An 18,728-nucleotide genomic window follows, 5' to 3' on the forward strand; every position below is an offset into this window, starting at 1 on the left:
ACTAGCATGGTCCAATGTGACGGATATCTGCGACCGAAGACGTCACACGTTACAAAAGTGTGTTGCAATGTTCGCATGTCCAACAAATGTGGATAACAAAGTACCAGGACAGCTGAGCGGCTGCACATTACAAGCGTAAGCATGACACGAGATTGCACGTGATGCCAAAGTAGACGAAAGCAGATGATCGACAGGAGGTCGACGCACGAGTCACTCCTGCCAGCCCCCGAAAGTATGCTCGGAGCCAGCGAGACTGGGAGAATATGCGCGGTCGTGGTGTAGCATGTAGCCATCCTGATCTGTTGAGCACGTGGATACGAGCGAGGTGGCCAAGCTTGGAGTGCTGGATGAGCGCGTTTGGTGTGTGGTGGATGTGTGGTCGGATTCGACTGCACTGATGCCGACGACAACAGCGTTGGTCAGCTCGAGACTGCGCGTGGTGGCGAGAGACGAAGAGCGTGTGATGGGTTGCATGCGACAAGCGATGCATGCACCGCACGACTGCGCGCTCGATAACGTCGACGGTCTCGCAGCCGGCCGATTGCGTGTATCGTCACGGCTCGCTTCGATAGCAGCTTGGTGCTGCACAGCATGCGCGCCGCTGCTTGGCGTGTGCACGTGATCGCCATCGGACGTGATCGAGCAAGACGACGTGCTTCGACTAGCAAGCGATGACGCTCTTGGCGCTATTGTCACACCGCCATTGCGCGTCGACGGTCGTGGCGGAACAGGCAGCGAAGACGAGTTGAGCGAGTAGGCGGAATCGTGCGAAGTATCGTTGCAGACGTGAGCGCTTCGAGTGCGCGCGTCGACGCGCGTCGTGAGCGAGACGCCATCGTGAGTGTCGCCATTGACCGATCGCCGTAGTGGCATCCTTGCAATATTGCCATTTGCGTACACAGTAGCCGCCGATACGTGACCGTCGGAACTGTTTGCTTTCGCTGCATCCGGTACTGCGTCTGCACCATTGTGCGCCACCGACGTCGTGCGGTTCACGACCAGTGAGTTCGAACGACGCTTGGTGGCAATCGTCTTGCCAACTGCGCCACTGACGCCACTGATGCCACTCGCATTCCGTGTGACTTGAGCCGCTCTTTGACGCAACATGGCTTTGCATTCGAGCTCAACAGCGTCGGTGATGGTACCGTTCTTGATCGTGGTAGTGACGCTTAGCGCATGCGAGTCGCGGGCTGCCCCGGTGTCGCATGTCTCTCGTGTCGATTCGGAAGCGGTCGAGACCGTGCGAGGCGTCAGCGAACCGGGGCGCGAAGCCGACGCTTGTCGCGAAAGCGAAACTGAACGCGTGGCGGCGCGCGTGCCACGCGCCACGACATTGGTCGCTGCATCTCGATGGAATCTGAACGACCGACGGCGCCGAGCGAGTCTGTGCCACGCTCGATCGGTAAGTGTAGCATGTGCGTGTTGGTCAACCTGGTCCGAGCTGCGACTGAGTTGATAATCCAGATGCAAGCGTTGATCGTAGGCGGCATTGATATCCGAAGAACGCAGCCAATTTTTCAGATTGCGCCGCGATTTGGCAGGATGCAACGAGCCGAATCGGTTGGCTTCGGCGGCGAGCGAGAGCGAAAGCGACGTCGAGCCGAGTTGGGACGATGCCGACTTGCGCCAGATGGACGAGCGGTTGGCTTGGATCGCAGCGAGTGCGGCTCCATGGCGCGGAGCTGTGCCGATACCGCGAGCAGGAAGAGCATCTCCGTAGATGATTTTCACGTTTCTCGAGAGCTCGTCGCAGGCGACGGAATGAGCATCATGTGGCACGTAGAAGCGCTGTCTTCCGGCGAGATCGTGCTCGATACGACAAAGCCATCTCTCAGCAAAGTCACGATGACCCTTGTAATCCCAAATGCCATCGAGCATGGCTCTGACGATGCCACGATGGTCGATGATAAAGGTACACCTAGCGTCGACTAGGCCCAGCAGACCTCTTCCGACACCCCACGCATCCATGATGTGCCGATTTGAATCATGCACGATACGGAAGCCGAGCTGGTGTTCGTCGACAAACCGTTTCGAGCGAGCGGGCGCGTCCTGCGAGATGCCAATGACGACCGCATCCAGCTGGTTGAAAACCGGTGACGTGCCGACCGCATCCCGGAACGAGCAGCTCTCCTTTGTGCAATGCGGCGATCCGGCGAGCGGGAAAAAGTAGAGTACGATCGGACGTCCAAGTTGGATCGTGGCGTGCAGTGAGACAGTCCGACCTAGGTGGTCTTGTGCGCAGAACTCGGGAGCCACATGGCCGATCAACGCCGAGCTTTTCTCCCTTGCTGCCACCTTGAGTGCAGCGCCTGCTGCTGTCAGAATACTCGTCTCGCCAGCGATCGGAAACGCCGACACGCGCGGAAGGTGCGGCATGCTGATCTCGAATCCAGCCACGAGTGTACGCCGATCCAACGCCGTCCGAACTCGAGCCAGAGAGAGCCAGAGACAGAGAGATCACTACCGGAACACCATCAGAGCGCGCTACTGTCCAACGCCGTGTCAGGATGTGCCAATGTCCACGGCCAAGCCAACCTTGGTCGAGTATGGCACAAATAGAGCGTTACTTGGAAACAGCGCCGCCGTCACTATTGCACAAGTGTCCAGGATCGAGCAATGAGCGCGTCGTACGCTGCGTTGGTATCAACCGCTCCGAAAGCGTCGATGTGTATGTGAGCGCAACCAAACCCAGGCGTGGTAGCCACAGTACGACAAACTTGTCCACAAGAGCGAGCGAGTGTCGTACGCACGTCGAAAGCGAATCGAGCAGCTATGTTGGACGAAGCAGCAAGAGCTCGAGGGAGAAAAGGGGCAGGCGCGAACGAGTCAAGAGGATGACGAAGAACGACGCACCACTTGCAAAACGTTGCAATGAGGAGCGAGGGTCTAGCGCCATGCGTCCCATGTGCGTGGCGGCGTGGCAGCGTGGCAGCGGGGGCAGCGTGACAGCGCGGGCAGCGCGGGCAGCGGCTCGAGGCAAGCGCGAGCGACTTGGGTTCTGTCCAAGTTCTGGACAGTTTTGTGATTCCAGATGCCGCTGCAAACAACAGCAAACCATGACGAATTGTACCACTACGCTCGTTGGACCAAGTTTACCCGTTCCAACTCGCATCTCTTGGGTTTGCTTAGGTTTTGGCATTGGCCGTATGATACCAGCATGCATGGCTTGACATCGTCGCCGGTTTAAACGCTTTTCTGCTGGATGTGTCTGTCGCAACTAATCGTCACTCGTCAATCGTGAATCGTGAATCGTGAATCGTGAGTCGTGAGTCGTGCGTCGTGAATCACACACGACGAATGCACGACTGGGTTACACCGTCCAACTCACGATTCGTGACTCGTGGCTCGGGTGTTCTTCACGCTTCGAGTTTGTCAAACTGATGCAAACACGGAAGGACGTCGTGCCGTGCTAACCCGGCTGAATCCTTCACGACTCACAATTCACGGTCTGCAACGCTAGTCCCGTTCCGTTTCTCGGAATTTCGCATGGACGATTGTGATTCGTGATTTGCAGGCGACGGGTTGCACCCAACCAAGCATGAAAGCCACCGAAAGTTTTCGGCAATCCGGCGTTCCGTTGGCTGCTCAGCTGTCGTGATTAACAATCACGAATCACGAATCACGAATCGTGAATCGTGAATGGTGAAACAAACGTTGCTGTTTTACTGTACCTGGTTTTAGTTTGTTCATTCACACCTTTTTTTCATCTATCCGTCGGCTTGCGAAACCACGCGAACCAACACGCACTTCGGAAATAAGCAATCCCGGCTACGCGCCAACGTGCAATCACGAATGGTGAAACCAACGCTCGTGACTCGTGACTCGTGCTCACCTGTCCACTCGTGACTGCCGCTAGCTCCGCACCATGCATAACCAACCAAGCCTCAGGCCTGTTGAGATTCACGATTACTGCAACAAGCTGCACCCTCCAACAGCAACTCGAAATTCGCACATTTCACGTAACGTTACTGTACATTTAACTTAAGTTAGTGCATCCCCCTATTCACAATCCGCACACATCCGTGCAGCCGCCCAGTTGTCAGTCAACCCGCCACATTAATCGCACATGCAAGTCGTGTCAGCCAACGCCCATCATGCCAGCACGGGTCTCCTTTCAGACAACATTCCTAGCCAATTGAGAATCATACAAGAAATCGCCTCCGCACTCACAATTTTCAGCTCACACACTCGCCCGCTTTCACAAGAGATGAGCGCACCATTCACGATTTGCACCGTGGTTGGCAGCTTCGGTCCGTCTCAGCGCTGTGTCTGCAGAAAAGCAAGATCGACGCAAATGTGGCACCGCCGAAAGTTCATAGTCGAAAGCAATGTGCTTGTTTTCGAGTGGAATCCAACACATCATCATAACCGATGAGTGAGGCAGACCGACAAGGGCAAGTAATATACAGCAATGGGAGAACAAGAAACAAGGAAACTCTAGGGTGCGACTGAGGAGCAAAACAACGTGACGACGTGCAGTAACAATAAAAAAGGGGAGATCAAGTGCAGGACGAGAAGAAATACGACGACGAGACGACGACGCAAGATTGTGCCACGAAGCAACGAGACGAATCGTGAACATGAGCAAGAGCTAGGATCCATGTCACATCACGACGCGTACGAGCCGATGCGCATTTTCAGCAGCTGATCCAGCACCGCTCTCTCGCTCGACGCGAGGGCAAGACGCTCAAGTCCACCAGTTGATGGGGATCTCTCCGGCATCGAGACCCGAGAGCTGCTCGAATGCACCCGTGGAAAGGTCGAGTGAGCCCGACGAGCATGTAGGGCAAGTGTCGGCAATGGTAGCCTCGATCGTCTTACCATTGCTCTGGATCCAAATCGGCTTTCCGCACAGTCCATCGTGCATCTGTGCACTGTTGACCGCAACAATCGGACGAGAGTCGCTGTTCCACTGACCGCAAGAGCCTGGGTTACCGTTCTGTTCCAACACGTCGTAACAACGTACATGGTTAGCAGTCCAATCAACGTGAACAGTCAGCATACATGTCCAACTAGGTGTCTACAAGACAAAGCTGTCTGACGCTTCGACGTTGCACCGACTGAACCTGTGTGTGCAGATGTCGAAACGCGTTACACACTAACCTGGTAGTAGTAGGTAGCCTGACCAGAACCACCGGCGCGCTTCTCTACTGGAGCGGCAACAACAGCCGAAGCAGCAGCAAGCGCCGAGATGGCAAGGGTGGTGAACTGCATTGTGCTAGTATGTAAACGGATAATGTGAGCGATTGGCGTTGTACTGGATGTATGAGCAAGACGGGTGATATGCAAAAGGGAAACTAGGTTCAAAAGGCCCTCTTCTTTATACGATTGAGGCTGGCCAGAGTGGATACGTCTACAGCAGGCGTAGCAGCCACAGTCAGTGTTGTTTCTGTGAGAACTTGTCAACAGCAGCAAGCTCCGTGTGCATACAAACATCTAACGAGCTGTTCCGCGTTTTGCCCAGGCAAATGTTCTTGATCGAAGCACCATGTGACAGACGAGCGCGGCTGAGAAATTGAGGTCTGTCTTTCACAACACCAGAGTGGCCTCTGCATGATAATTTTTGGGGGACGAGGGGGACATGGGAAGTATGTTTTCGTACCGATTCTGCTCACTGGCAGACAAGATGGAGAAAGTCAACGCGAAGGCGGCGGCAGAGTCGGACAGCTGGAATGACAGTCAACGGAAGCTGCAGTTGCAGCAAGCGGTATAGCCAGCATCACCAACGCGGGCTTTGGAAAGAAACAAAGCTTGTCACCGGACGGCGCTGCAAAGCCGACACCGCCTCTTGGCAACGAGGGTGCTCCAAGTGGTCCCTCAACTTCGAGTTCGATCCTTGTGCGGCTCTGTTTGTGAATCGCATGGTCGCTCGCTCGAGTCAAGCGAGAGAAGGGATAGACCTCTGAAGATCGACGTGCTCGGGATAGAGCCGCAAAGTAACGTCAAGCGTGCACTAGCGAGGCGTACCCGTGGGCAAATTCTCGTCCGTTCTGAAAACACACAAGTCAACCTTGCGTGTTGGTCACAACCCCCGAACGAGAGTTAGCACGACACGGCGGCACAACGGCACCGCCTCGATCCGTGTTTCCGCGACTTGTGACTGGCTGAAAAGCAAACAAGTTGGCGGCACCGAGCGTCGTGCTTGAAAGCGGCAGCATGGCAACGGCGGTAACAGACAGCGCAAGCAGATCGACGTCGTCCCACCTCCTGAAGATCACACGTCAAGGCTGAAACTCGAGTTTTATTTTTGGCAGCAGACGCAGCACACGCAGCACCCTCGAAATCCTGAATCATAGCCGCTGGTTTCAAACGCAACTTTCGTGTTTGGCTCATCACGCGGCATCTCCGAGGCTCAACTCACGACTCGCCTCGCAGCGTTGTCAATTCGCAGCGCAGCCGCCAACCCGTTTGCTTGGTGACTATGTGATTTTCAAACAAGTACTTTTACATGGGCATGATACTGTGCAGTCGCCTGCGCCGCGTCGAACAGGCTGCAGCTAGGCGCAAAGAGAACGTGTGGGGGACAGCGGAGTTTGTGTACAAGCCTCGACGTCGGATGTTTTCCCATCGCCGACTTGTCATTGCAGTCACGCCTGTTGGGAAATCGGTATCATGAAATGGGTGATCCGACCGCTGGCATCGAAAGATGCGCTTACTGAGCTTCGAGGAACAGCGGAGTGGTTGGAGCTCGACGTACGCTTCGCACACGACAGCCTCGCACAGACGTAGTCGTATGCGGCAAGTCAAGACGAATTAGGCGAGTGAACAGAGTCCGCCAACTTTGCATAGCCCCGCTGGCCTCGACTTAGACGTGGGCGCAACAGAAAGCAAACGATGTGCCACTCTTGACGAGCGTCAAAGTTCTCTGCGAGTCTACTGTGAGCATTGGCGAGATTCAAGTTTCAGGATGCTGACCTCGTCGGCTCGCACCCGATGCGTTTGGTCGCCTTTCACTGACGACTTTGCTCGAGAGCTTGCCATGGTGCGCAGCTGCTCATCTGTCAAGTTGCTCCTACGCGTCCGCTTGGCGAAACAGCTTGTTCCGATTCAAGTGCTTATTGGCCTCTTCAGAGCGGATCGCCATATCGTGACCTGAGACTAACGTCGATGCTCGAGAAACCGACATGAGAGCGGCTTCGAAGCATGTCAGGTGTAAATGCCATACTGAAAAATGTCTCACACTGCATCGTCTCGCTGCAGTAAATGCGATGTAATGTAGCTACTGGCAAAGAGTCACGAGTGCTTGGTCGCGGGGTGACTTGCCGCTGGAGCGGCGGCAGAGAGAGGCGGCATAGATGACAAATCAGGTGAACCCCAAATTTCCCCTCGAAGCACCTCATACTGTATTCGTGATTGCTACCTCATCCAAGCGGCGGCACTCACAGACTGCTGCGGACGGTTTGGACGGACAGAATCAACGCATGAACTCGTATATCTGTAATGCGGTGATGTTGCCAGATTTGGCCGAAAAGCTCCTCCACAACCCCATTTTTATGGGCGCGTGTATTTGATTTATTTTTTCATGAAAGCTCAGGCGTGACTGCGGAATTGACAGCTAAATGCCGGACGCTCGCGCCCAAGCAAGCATCACGGTGAAGGCAGCTGCTGTACAGGCGAGTTTCGCAATCACGGATGTTGTTGATTTTTCTTTTCTTTTCAACGTGAATGTTCGGACCAGTTCGGTGCTGCGGCAGGACTTGGCAAGTGCGTATCTCGATGTTCTCGATGATTCACTTTAGGATTGTCGACTAGTGACGATCTCGCCTTCTTGCTCACGTCACATGGGGTGTTTGCTGGAAGATACGGTACTACCTTTTCTCTTGGTTGCGATCGCGATTAGAAAAGAGACACACCGACTGAGGTGAAGGGTGAGCCAGGTAAAGTGCCGAAGTAGGTAGAGACGACCATAAAGTACGGTCGTGGCGAGCTATTTCCCGATGGCGTTGCATCGCTTTGAATTACAGGTTCAAACTCAGCTTACTTTTCAATGTCGTACGAGAGACAGGGTCGCAGTTCGTTGGCCTTCGATACCGCTCAGAGCGGCTGGACTTTAACCCGCTCGTTTCGAGCTGTCTCTCTGCTATCTTTGTCGTGAAAGACTCGTAAGTTGATGTAGACAAACGCAGGGTCCGACTATTCGTGATTGTTCCATTCGTCGTGCGTGATTCTTGGTTTCCATCTCTGTTGACAAATTTCCGAACCTGAATTTCAGGTCCTTTTTTGGGCTAGGTTTCATCATGTAGTTTGTTCCGAAACCAGGAAATCCAAGCTGCAACAAACCAACCCGAACGACTACACACACCAATCACGAATCGTGGGAGACGCGGGAATCCGAGTTACCGATCCCCCGATTGGGAGCTGCTCTCTTGGCAAGTCTGCACAACCGCGTGCCAGAACCAAGAGGATGGTCTGAATCTCGAACTGATCTTGTCCACCATCGCCGCCAGCACTAGACATTCTTGATAGACAACAGACTGTCTTGGCGCAATCCGCCTGCAATCACGCTGCCACCGAGTCGGGCGCCGCCTGCTCTTCCGCAAAGTATTTGTGCTCGCCTTGTCAGGCTGCGCTGCGTCGATCCGGATTTGCAGATCGCTTCAGCTCCCATCTAGCCAATGTCCCACTCCAGCTTCCCGTTCGCCTGGTGTGTGTCTCGTCGTTGAATTGCGCCGCGATACCGGCTTCGAAACATGCTATCACGCATCACTGTAATTTCATAAAGCGTAACTCGTGACTTGCAGTCATGCGTGGTGGCAGCAACGAGCAGACACTCACCCTAACTACTGTACTGTGCTGTAAAGGCGGACGAGTGAGTGGGCTTGGCACTAGCCAACATCTTGGCTACGCTGCCCTCTGGACCGCACTTGGCGGCTAAGTTATGACTGATCGACACAAGATCGAAGCAAGCTGTGCAATGCGAGCATGGATCACGCTGGACGTGCCAAGAATCGGCACGCCAAGACGACGACTGACTTGCAAGAAACGAGCCAGAGCAAGCGACGATGCGTGATTCAAGCAAGATGTGAGTATCGTTGCACGTTGCTGTGTCCGTCCGGGTTTGATTGACCGACAGCGTGGCTTGGCTGTCTAATCTCTGATCTGTGTGGCTCGTGTAGCGTAGACCCACGATTCGTGATTGCTGCACTGTACAGTACAGTCGTCAGTTGTGAGTATTGCTGGGAGTTCAATTTGAAATCGGAATATTTGATAAAGGTAACCACGAAACGAAACTTTGGCCGATCTCCAGCGCAGTGGCAGTGCGTGCGTCACAGCCCCTCTCTGGCCTCCAACAATCACGAATTATAATTAGTTGATAGGTTTCTTTTCTCTCTTTCTTTCAGAGATCGCGACCTACTGCTCGATTCAGCGATCCCACACACGCCTTCACCATAATTCGTGATTCACAGCCAGAAGGAAACAAAAAAAAAAGGGGGAAACAGAAAACAGCGCAGCAGACAGGCGCACATTCAGACAGTCAAGGGTCAGATCACTGAATGACAATCGCGAATTCTCAGGGTCTATTCACGATTGGTGATTCTTTTGATTTTCCTTTTTTTTCCTTTGTTTTTTTTTTGTTCGCTGTTCTTGTCTCACGCACGCCAATCACGAATGATGCTGCCGCTGCTGCTGCAAATTAGCGAATGGGCATGGACGTGTGCGTGTTGAGTTGGCTATCCGCGCTGTCAATCAACTCGCTGGCTGCACTTGCACATTTCCTATGGCTGTCAGTGGTGAGTTGCACGTCGGATTGTGCTCCTGAACCGCTCGTTTGCTCGTTTGCTCGTTTGCTCGTTTGCTCGCTCGCTCGCTTCTTGATCCACGATCGATCAAACCCTTCTGTCCGCCTCGCTTCCCCTTGTCTTCCATCAGTATAGCTGCTTAGCTCCTTTTCGTATCGCACATCGTCGTCTCGGACCTGCATAGTCCTCATCCCGACCGGTCTCATCGTTCATCCCACCACGATCCTGGTTTCGATACGATCAGCCCCCTCTCTGGACCACGCTCGTGTCCTCTCTTTCCTACCTCAACGCCTCGACTTGGAAAGCTTTCGACTGCATGCATCGTACTCAGTGACCTCAGTCGGACTGCTCTCCTCCTTTTCCACCTCAGCGACATCGGCTCACTCGTCTTGTCCAGCAAGCTCTGATCAGGCCGCCTCTCTGCAGCGTTTCTGCTCCTGTTCAATCGCAACGTTGCACTCTCTTTTTACGATCCCCTCACGCTACCGCTTCCTTCTGCTCATACGCTCTGCCACCGCGCCCGTTGGAACGCAACAAACAGCTACACAGACCAAGCCATCCGCGTGCCATCGCAAGCGCCGATCTCTGCCTCAACATGGCCACCCCCGCTTCGTCCGCCTACGCCTTCCACCATCGCTTTGATGCGGTCCCGGACCAGCAGGCCTCCAAGTCAGACCAACCCTCTTCCACCGCTCCGAATGGCGCAGATCACTTTGAGTATCCTGATCTGGACGCCGGTCAGTTTTACTCGTCCGCCGCAACTCACACCGCTCCCGCGCCTGCCCCTTCCAAGCTCCCCGAATTCCCCGAATTCAAGGGCTTCGACTCCAAGACTGACTTGTTTTCCAATAACACCGACTTGTTCAGCCAATACGCGCCGCAACCCAAGGCCACTGCCACTGCCACTGCCGCTGCCGCTGCCTTGATCGAACCTCAATCCGCCCAGCTCGAAGCAGCAGGCTCTGAACCAAACCAGCTTTCTTCGACGTCTACACCATCATCGCCCCACCAAGCCTCCACACTACCCACAACACCTCCACCTCAGCAGCCGCAACAACCTCCTGCATCCCGACCTCCTCAAGAAGCGGCCATCGCTGCTGTCAATGACAATCTCGAGCAGCAGCAGCAGCAGCAGCCGCCAGAGCCGCAGCAACCCTACCAGCCACAGCTCGAGCGTCACTTCTCGTCTGCCAGCTCCTATGTCCAACGTCCGTCTCTGCATACCACCAACCCCGACTCGCAAGCACCCTCGCACTATTCGCATCCCAGCCCGCTTCCTAAGCCTCCCTCTCTGCCCAACTCGCCGCCAACGCAGCATTCCGCTCCGAACGGAGCCTCACACCCACAAGCAACCTCTCCTCGTTCTCCTCCAGTGACTGCCTTTGCCTTTGCCTCCCAGCCCGCCTCAGATCCCACATCCGCACATTCGCACAATGCCTCTCCTCCAAAGCCGTTCCCACAGCCCTCTGCCGAAGCGCTCTCTCTGGCTGACCTTCAAATCAACGACCAAGAGCGAGCCACCCATCAGCAGCCTCCTCCCCAGCCTGCCACCCACCGTGACGAGAATGGCGATCGAGCACGTCCAAGCAGCTTTTTCGGCATGCAGCGCCCTGCTGCAGCGCTCAACGCCGCCGGTCAGCATGTGCCCGTCCCTGCTAGCATGCTCGCCGACGATGACGGTTTCTACCAGGACCACCAACATCTCAACCAACCCAATGCTCCTGCTCAACCTCAGCAACGCATCCCGCACGATCAAGGCCCTCGTCCCTCGTCTTTCTTTGGCCTCGACGCTGACTCGCCATCCAGCATCACCCCGGAACCGGCGTCCATACCTACCCCGACAAGCGAGCCAATCATGCCTGGTCCACGCAGCTCTTCGTTTCTCCGCGCAGAGTCGGTGCCACGCGGCATCTCCACCGCTGCTGGTGGCACCGGCAACGCACCTATGCCCGCCTCGGGCGGTTACGGCGGTCTTGGCCCTGCAGGAGCCACGCGTCCTGCCAGCATTGCTCCGTCGGTAGCCAGCGGTCCTTTGCTCGATCATAGTCATCTCAAGGTTGGCCAAAAGGCATCCTTGCTCAGTCACGGCAAGACGCTCGAGCTCTATCGTCAAAACGCAAAGAAGACCAACGATCCCAATCTCATCTACGAACTCGCCGTATTCATGGTTGATGCTGCCAAGACCATGGGCACCGAAGACGAAGGCGCCAGCCCCGCCACCGCTGTCAACGGCCCCAACAAGGTCGAAGCTCAAAAGGAGGAACTCATGAAGGAGGCCACTGGCTTGCTCAAGAAGATTGCCGATCGTGGCCATCCCGATGCCCAGTACTTTTTGGCCGACTGCTACGCAAATGGCATTGGTACACGTACGGGCAAGCAAGACTTTGGTTCGGCTTATACCTACTTTGTCCTCGCCGCCAAGCACGGCCATCCCGATGCTGCCTACCGCGCCGGCACCTGTTACGAAAAAGGCTGGGGCTGCCGCAAGGACACAGGCAAGGCTCTCCAGTTCTATCGCAAATCAGCCGCTCAAAGTCATCCAGGCGCCATGTATCGCCTCGCTACCGCCGAGCTCAACGGCGAGCTCGGGCTCAAGAAGAACGCCAAAGAGGGTGTCAAGTGGCTCAAGCGCTCCGCCGAAGCTGCTACACCCGAGTTTCCTCACGCGCTTCACGAGCTTGCGCTGCTCCACGAGCGTGGCATTGACAATGTGCTGTTTGTCGACCCAGAGTACAGTTGCGAGCTGCTCGCCCAGGCGGGAGAGATGGGCTATGCACCCAGCGCCTACAAACTCGGCGTCAATTACGAGTACGGCCGCATGGGTTGTCCGCAGGACGGTGGTCTTAGCATCCACATGTACAACATTGCCGCGCAGCAGAACCACAAGGAGGCCTGCTTTGCGCTTACAGCCTGGTACCTCGTCGGTGCTCCAGGCATCCTGCCGCAATCAGACACCGAGGCTTACCTCTGGGCCAAGAAGGCTGCCGAGCAGGGTCTCGCCAAGGCTGAATACGCCGTCGGCTACTTTACAGAGATGGGTATCGGCACTGTCAAAGACATTGGTGAAGCGCGAGCGTGGTACAAGAGAGCTGCAGATCATGGGGACAAGCGCGCCAACCAGCGAATCGCTGCATTGCAAGGTCGCGGCGGCCCCACCAGCCTTGCCGGTGTCGGCGCTGGTGCACAGCTGCCTGCCATGAATCGACAACAGCAGCGAATGGAGCAGAGACAGGAGCAACGCGAGAGCATGCACGAGTTTGGGCGGCGCGCCCAGCCTACTTCGGCACCTTTTCCCGCCAGCGTCACACAGAGCTCCATGACGCCCAGCACGCAGATGAGCTACCCATCGCCGCTCGCCATGCGAGAAGCTCAAACGCAGCAGCGTGAGCAGCAGTACTTGGCCAACGTGGCTGCTAACGAGCGCGCACAGGCGCGTGCCATTCTGCGACACTCGCCCTCGCAGCCGGACATGGGCTCGCCCATTTCTGCTGGCGCCTCGCCCGTCATTCCCTTGCCCCGTTCAACGCCCTTTGCGCAACAACAACCGCCGCATCCACAGCAACCGCATCAGCAGCAGCCACCGCCACAGGCGTACCCATCGTACCCCATGAGTGCTAGTACAGCTCCTCCTGCGCCAACTATGAACGGACACATGCAGCAGCAACATAATCCCATGTTTCCTCCTACCGCAGGCCACGCTGCTCGACCTGGCGTTGGATCGCCACCTGGTCCGTCTGGACCCGGCTATGGACCTGGATTGGCCTACGGAGGGCCTAACCCTGCCTCTGTAGCAGCAGCAGCAGCAGGTGCTCCTCCTGGGCCTCAAATGCCTTCTCCTGCCGGCTTCAGCAAAGACGACGACAAGAAAAAGAAGAAGGGTTGGTTTGGCAGGTCGTAACTTCTCACCCGAATCGCAACGTGGTTCCTCGACTAACACTACTCTCGATCATCCGTGATGGTGCATTCTCCATTCGTTATGCAAAATTTCTTGCTCTTTTCGAACAATTTGAACGTTTTATGCACTCGTCTCTGATGCTTGTCTAGTGTGATGTCTGACATGAAAGTTTCACTGTCTGACTCAAGATGATTGACATGAAAGTTTCGCTGTTTGACTCAAGATGATCAGTCTGGCTCGTCAGCCGACTCGACATATGAAGCTCGCGACGTTTGGGTGATCATGGCGTGGAAGTACTCAACAATCACGAATCGGTCACGGTCATGCATCGGCGTCGACGGAAAGAAGCCGTGAGCTGCTCCATTCATCAACGCTTGCCAGGCACTACAAAAGCCAGCCTCGCTCGATAGGGATGCACGAAGAGTGCATTTTTTCGTGATGTGAATAATTCACGATTGCGAATACGCTGTTATGAATAGGAAAGAAAGTTTGTCGGCGAACTCCTATTGCTAATGCTGGATACCATTGCGATTGGGATCGACGATTACACTCGTTCAATCCGACCAGTGGATCCCATGCCGTTTGAGCGACCTCATCGTCGGCAGATAGGGTCAGGTTGCACCGGCGCTGCGCGCTAGATGACGACCAGGGTGTTGGAGCATGTGATGTGTATGGATCCGAGTATCCATCTTAGTGGCGGGTCATGCGTTGAGGAGCGTTGTGTCGATGTTCGAAGAGTGATGCGATTTTTCGAGGAGAAGGAATAGTGCAGCTTGTACGCGAGCCTAGCTTGTTTGTGTGTTCTGTGCGTTGATGTTTCTGATCCGGTTCAGATGGTTGGAAACTGTGAGGACGCACACAGAGCGATTGGTGCAAAGAAACCTGTTGCTTGCTCTGTCGATGCGCTGATCCGATGAGGCGGTTCTGTTCCGAGGTATCTTTCGATGTTCGAAAGCGCATGATGCGTTTAGCGATTGGCTGTGGCGTGATCTGCTACGCCTGTTCGAGGTTCGGCTCGCTCATACAGCAAGTCCGCATACCCTGGCACTGTGTATCATACATGCCTAGTTTCGGCCACAGGTTCGGCCATGACCTTGGTCCAATCCGTGCGTTTCTCCTTATCCTGATCCACAAGCCCCACCAAACAGATACTATCGCCTCTCAAAATGTACAGCCCCAACGAAAGCTCTTCCACGCCTTGGTCCGCACTGAAGATCCTCTCGATGCAGTTGGCCAGAATCAGACTGCCCACCGCATCCGAGCCACGCAGTGTCCCGATAATGCACCGTCCGTCCTGCGTGATGACGAGTACGCTTTCGTCCAGATATTGCTGCAACGCAGACATCTTGTCAAGCTCGTGGTGTCAGCCCAGTCTGGCGGTGTAGCGCTGCACTCGAGCCGAGCTTGGCTGTACGTCGAGGTCCCTGGACGACGAGCTGACGAGCTGACGAGATGACGAGCTGAAGAGCTGAAGAGCTGAAGAGCAGGAGCGAGATCTCGTTACAAGAGCTTAGGAGCCATATAGAGAAATCAGCCACGTTCCGACGTCCCGACGTTCGGTGGAAGGCCTCTTGCAACACCTCACACTGAGCACCAGTACGAAACAGCACGATCGAGTTACGTCACGCCAATCCCATCGATTTCGTGGCGTGGCTAGCGCTAAAGTGGTTGTGCTTGCGTTTCGAATGTTGATGATGTGGTCGAAAGCCAGCCAGCTTGACAACACGACGAAAGGTTGAGAAGAAACGCTCCTCTCTTTACGGTTCTCGAAAGTGCAAAAGTCGTGAGTGGAGCACGGAGCGCGACCATAGTCCAAGCATGTTAAACCGCCCACCCGATCGCTCAGCCCGAAATCGTGAATCGGAAAGTGGTGATTCACGATTCGTGATTCAAATCGTAAATCGTGAATTCGTGAAATGCGATTCCAGAGCGCGACAATCGTGAATCACGAAATCGTGAATATGTGCAGCAACAGCAGTTCAGCAGACAGACTCACGACTCACGACTCACACTCGCTCCTCTCTCTCGGAAGAAATTGGAAATTGGAAATCAGTTAGAGAACTAACAGCAGCGCACGAGCATCCGTGATCCATCATGATCATCATCAGCAGCAACAACAGCAACAGCAACAGCAGCAGCAGCAGCAGCAGCAGCAGCAGCAGCGACTAGAATCCGCAATTGCATCGCCCTTTTCATCTTAAAGCAAAACTGTCTAGCTCTGTCGGCCCAGCATGCTTGCCTCTCGTAGCATTCGCGCCTTTGCTGCGCCGATGCGCACTTCTGCTATTGCAACTCGGAGCTTGCAGACAGCTCCCACGCGACCTCGTTCGTTGCTCGCCTCGCCAACAATGTCCTCGTCGCCTTTGGTAGCCGGCGCTGTACCGGCACAAGCTGGTCGTCGCAACCTGTTTACTCGAGCACCACCAACACCTCTGGCGCGCACCAAGCAGCTCATCTACCTTGTGTTTGCCATCGCAGCTGGTACGCTTGGCATTGCCTACTATGCAGACTCTCGTTCGGCTATCCATCGCTGGATCGCAGTTCCAGCTCTGAAAGCATTCCTCGACCCGGAATCGGCACAGAAGCTGGCTGTCAAGATGCTCGAGACCGGACTTGCACCACGTGATCTTGTTGACGACGATGCTGTGCTAGAAACGGAACTGTTCGGCAGAAAACTCTCCAACCCGATCGGTCTTGCAGCTGGATTCGACAAGCAGGCAGAGGCGATCGATGGACTGCTTGACCTTGGCTTCGGATTCATCGAGATCGGCAGTGTCACCCCAGAACCACAGCCTGGGAACCCACAGCCTCGCTACTTCCGCCTGATCGAGGACAACGCCTGCATCAACCGTTTCGGCTTCAACTCGGAAGGTCACAATGTCATCCTCAGCCGTCTGAGGGACCGCATCCGACGATGGCTGCTTCACTCGTCGAGCGTCGCCAACTTGCAAGATGCGCTGCTGGCTTCGCCCGACTCGGCCAGCGTCAACGCTAGACAGCTGATTGCTACGCACCCTAAAAGCACATCGGCGTTTGTCGACGCCACCGACCTGCCTCGAAGCTTGCGACCGGCCAAGATGCTCGGTATCAACCTGGGCAAGAACAAGACGAGCAACGAAGAGAGTGTCGACGACTACGTCAAAGGTGTCGAGCGTTTGGGTCCGTACGCCGATATGATCATCGTCAATGTCAGCAGTCCCAACACGCCTGGTCTGCGTCGTTTGCAGCGTCGAGGCGTGCTCGAAGATTTACTCACCCAGGTGGTCAGGGCGCGCGATGGCATGGTCGAGTCGCATCTACGCTTCTCAGACAAAAAAGTGGCAGTGCCTCTGCTCGTCAAGATCGCACCGGACCTGAGCGAGGAGGAGCTTCACGACGTTGCCGATGCCGCACTCAAGAGCGGTATTGATGGATTGGTGATCAGCAACACCACCATCTCTCGACCTGCCTCGCTTCGATCGTCGGAACACGTGCGCGAGACGGGTGGTCTGTCGGGCGCTCCTGTCAAGCCCCTGGCGCTAAAGGCTCTGACCACGGTCCACAAGCGCTTGCAGGGTAAGCTGCCCATCATCGGATGCGGCGGTATCAGCAACGGTCAGGACGCGCTCGACTACGCCAAGGCTGGTGCCAGCGCGATTGAGCTGTACACGTCTTTCGGCTACCAAGGTGTCGGTCTGCCGCGCCGCTTGAAAGACGAGCTGGTAGAACTGCTGAAAGCCGAAGGCAAAACATGGCAGCAGGTGGTGGGAAGCGGTCTGGACCTGACCAAGATCTCGATCGCAACTCCCAATGCCGAGACGCCCACAGGGCTGCACCCGGGCAGCGATGCCGCATTCCAGAAGAGCGTTGCCGGCGTCAAGCTCGAACTCAATGGATTGCGTAACAAGCTCGGTCTGAACCCGACGTTGACCAAAGAGAACCTGCGCAGCTTCCTTCCGAGCAGGGAGTCGGATGCGAGCTACTACGACCTCATCGAGAAAGCTCATTCGGCACTAGGCCTGGAATTTGCAGCCGGTGAAAACTCCAACGTATCAGCGCCTAGCTCCACCGCTCCCTCTTCGCAGCCTCTCCCAACCGCAGGTGAGAGACACGTGCAAACCGCCAACCAGCTGTTGCAAGACCCTCAAGTGCCCACCGTTACAGTTGTGACCAACGACAAGACCAAAAAGGTCTTTGGTGAAACGACGTCCGGCAAAGTGCTCGAGGCCAACGAGAATGCCGCGAACCGCGATTTCGCCAAGATCGACAAGGTGCGCGTTGTTTAAAGCAGGAACGAGCAAATCGCGAATGCCTTTTCTTTGGATTCATCGCAGCGGCATTGTCCAGATTCAATCGTGTCTAATTTGCTCTTTGGAAAGCCTGCGTATGAGTGCTGCCGCTGCCGCTGCTGCCGCTGCTGCTGCTGCATTGTGCTGTGGTGGAGGAGCGGGTTTGTGTGACGGGTTGATGTTGTTGTCAATGAGCTGCGAGAAGAGTTTCAACGTGATCGGGTGCATCGGGCCGAGCGGACTGGAAGCGATGAGTCGTGAGCGTAGCTGCTCAGGTGTGAGTTGCTGAATATTCGAAAATGACAAACGAGCAGACGACCAACCACGAACGCTGTGACGCAAGAGCAAAGCCACCAAAGTGTGGAGCGTGGCGCGTGGCGAGCGAATTTCAGTGTTAAATTTTCCTATTCTTTGCCGCGTTCGTGGTTGGCTTGGACCACTTTTTGCTGCATCGTGCATCGCATCCGTTTGCTTGACAACGTTCGTGTCCTACATACCACCCACACCCCCAATACTCTTCTGATCTCTTTTACCTTCTTCTTATCACCGAATAGGCGAGGAGCTTTATCTGCATTTTCAACTACGCGCAGGGCTCCTTCGGATTCAGCTTCGACTACGCCTCTGCCATTTGCGTGCTTGCGATCGGCGTGCCTCCAATCGATCGAGGCGCAGCATCGCACTACCTCTCTTTGCAACGGATCGCAAGCATAGTCTAGCGTCTCGTCCAAACAACGTCACAGACTCTATCTCGACCCACCCACCTGCAATCATTTGCCGCCACCGCCGACGAGGCTTTGGACATGGCTGTCAACTAAACACGGCTCA

General features: G+C 55.4%; 5 protein-coding genes across 5 annotated transcripts; 2 read left to right on the forward strand and 3 right to left on the reverse strand.

Annotated features, from left to right (window-relative positions):
- Positions 1–210: 210 nt before the first annotated feature.
- UMAG_03211 (uncharacterized protein) lies at positions 211–2,376 on the reverse strand (the record flags this gene model as incomplete). Its single annotated transcript, XM_011391345.1, has 1 exon — positions 211–2,376. One exon carries the CDS (start codon positions 2,374–2,376, stop codon positions 211–213), a length of 2,166 nt encoding a protein of 721 aa, XP_011389647.1.
- A 2,311-nt stretch (positions 2,377–4,687) lies between these two features.
- On the reverse strand, positions 4,688–5,214 carry UMAG_10640 (uncharacterized protein; the record flags this gene model as incomplete). Its single annotated transcript, XM_011391489.1, has 2 exons — positions 4,688–4,939; positions 5,104–5,214. 2 exons carry the CDS (start codon positions 5,212–5,214, stop codon positions 4,688–4,690), a joined length of 363 nt encoding a protein of 120 aa, XP_011389791.1.
- A 5,121-nt stretch (positions 5,215–10,335) lies between these two features.
- On the forward strand, positions 10,336–13,638 carry UMAG_10641 (uncharacterized protein; the record flags this gene model as incomplete). The annotated part of the gene is made up of 1 exon (XM_011391490.1): positions 10,336–13,638. The coding sequence occupies one exon, from the start codon at positions 10,336–10,338 to the stop codon at positions 13,636–13,638; it is 3,303 nt and encodes a 1,100-aa protein (XP_011389792.1).
- A 1,051-nt stretch (positions 13,639–14,689) lies between these two features.
- UMAG_10642 (uncharacterized protein) lies at positions 14,690–14,980 on the reverse strand (the record flags this gene model as incomplete). The annotated part of the gene is made up of 1 exon (XM_011391491.1): positions 14,690–14,980. The coding sequence occupies one exon, from the start codon at positions 14,978–14,980 to the stop codon at positions 14,690–14,692; it is 291 nt and encodes a 96-aa protein (XP_011389793.1).
- Positions 14,981–15,866: 886 nt separating this feature from the next.
- Positions 15,867–17,900, forward strand: UMAG_10643 (dihydroorotate dehydrogenase; the record flags this gene model as incomplete). Its single annotated transcript, XM_011391492.1, has 1 exon — positions 15,867–17,900. One exon carries the CDS (start codon positions 15,867–15,869, stop codon positions 17,898–17,900), a length of 2,034 nt encoding a protein of 677 aa, XP_011389794.1.
- Between the last annotated feature and the right edge of the window lie 828 nt (positions 17,901–18,728).

Source organism: Mycosarcoma maydis, chromosome 8 (assembly GCF_000328475.2).
Source record: "Mycosarcoma maydis chromosome 8, whole genome shotgun sequence".
Lineage (NCBI taxonomy): Eukaryota > Fungi > Basidiomycota > Ustilaginomycetes > Ustilaginales > Mycosarcoma > Mycosarcoma maydis.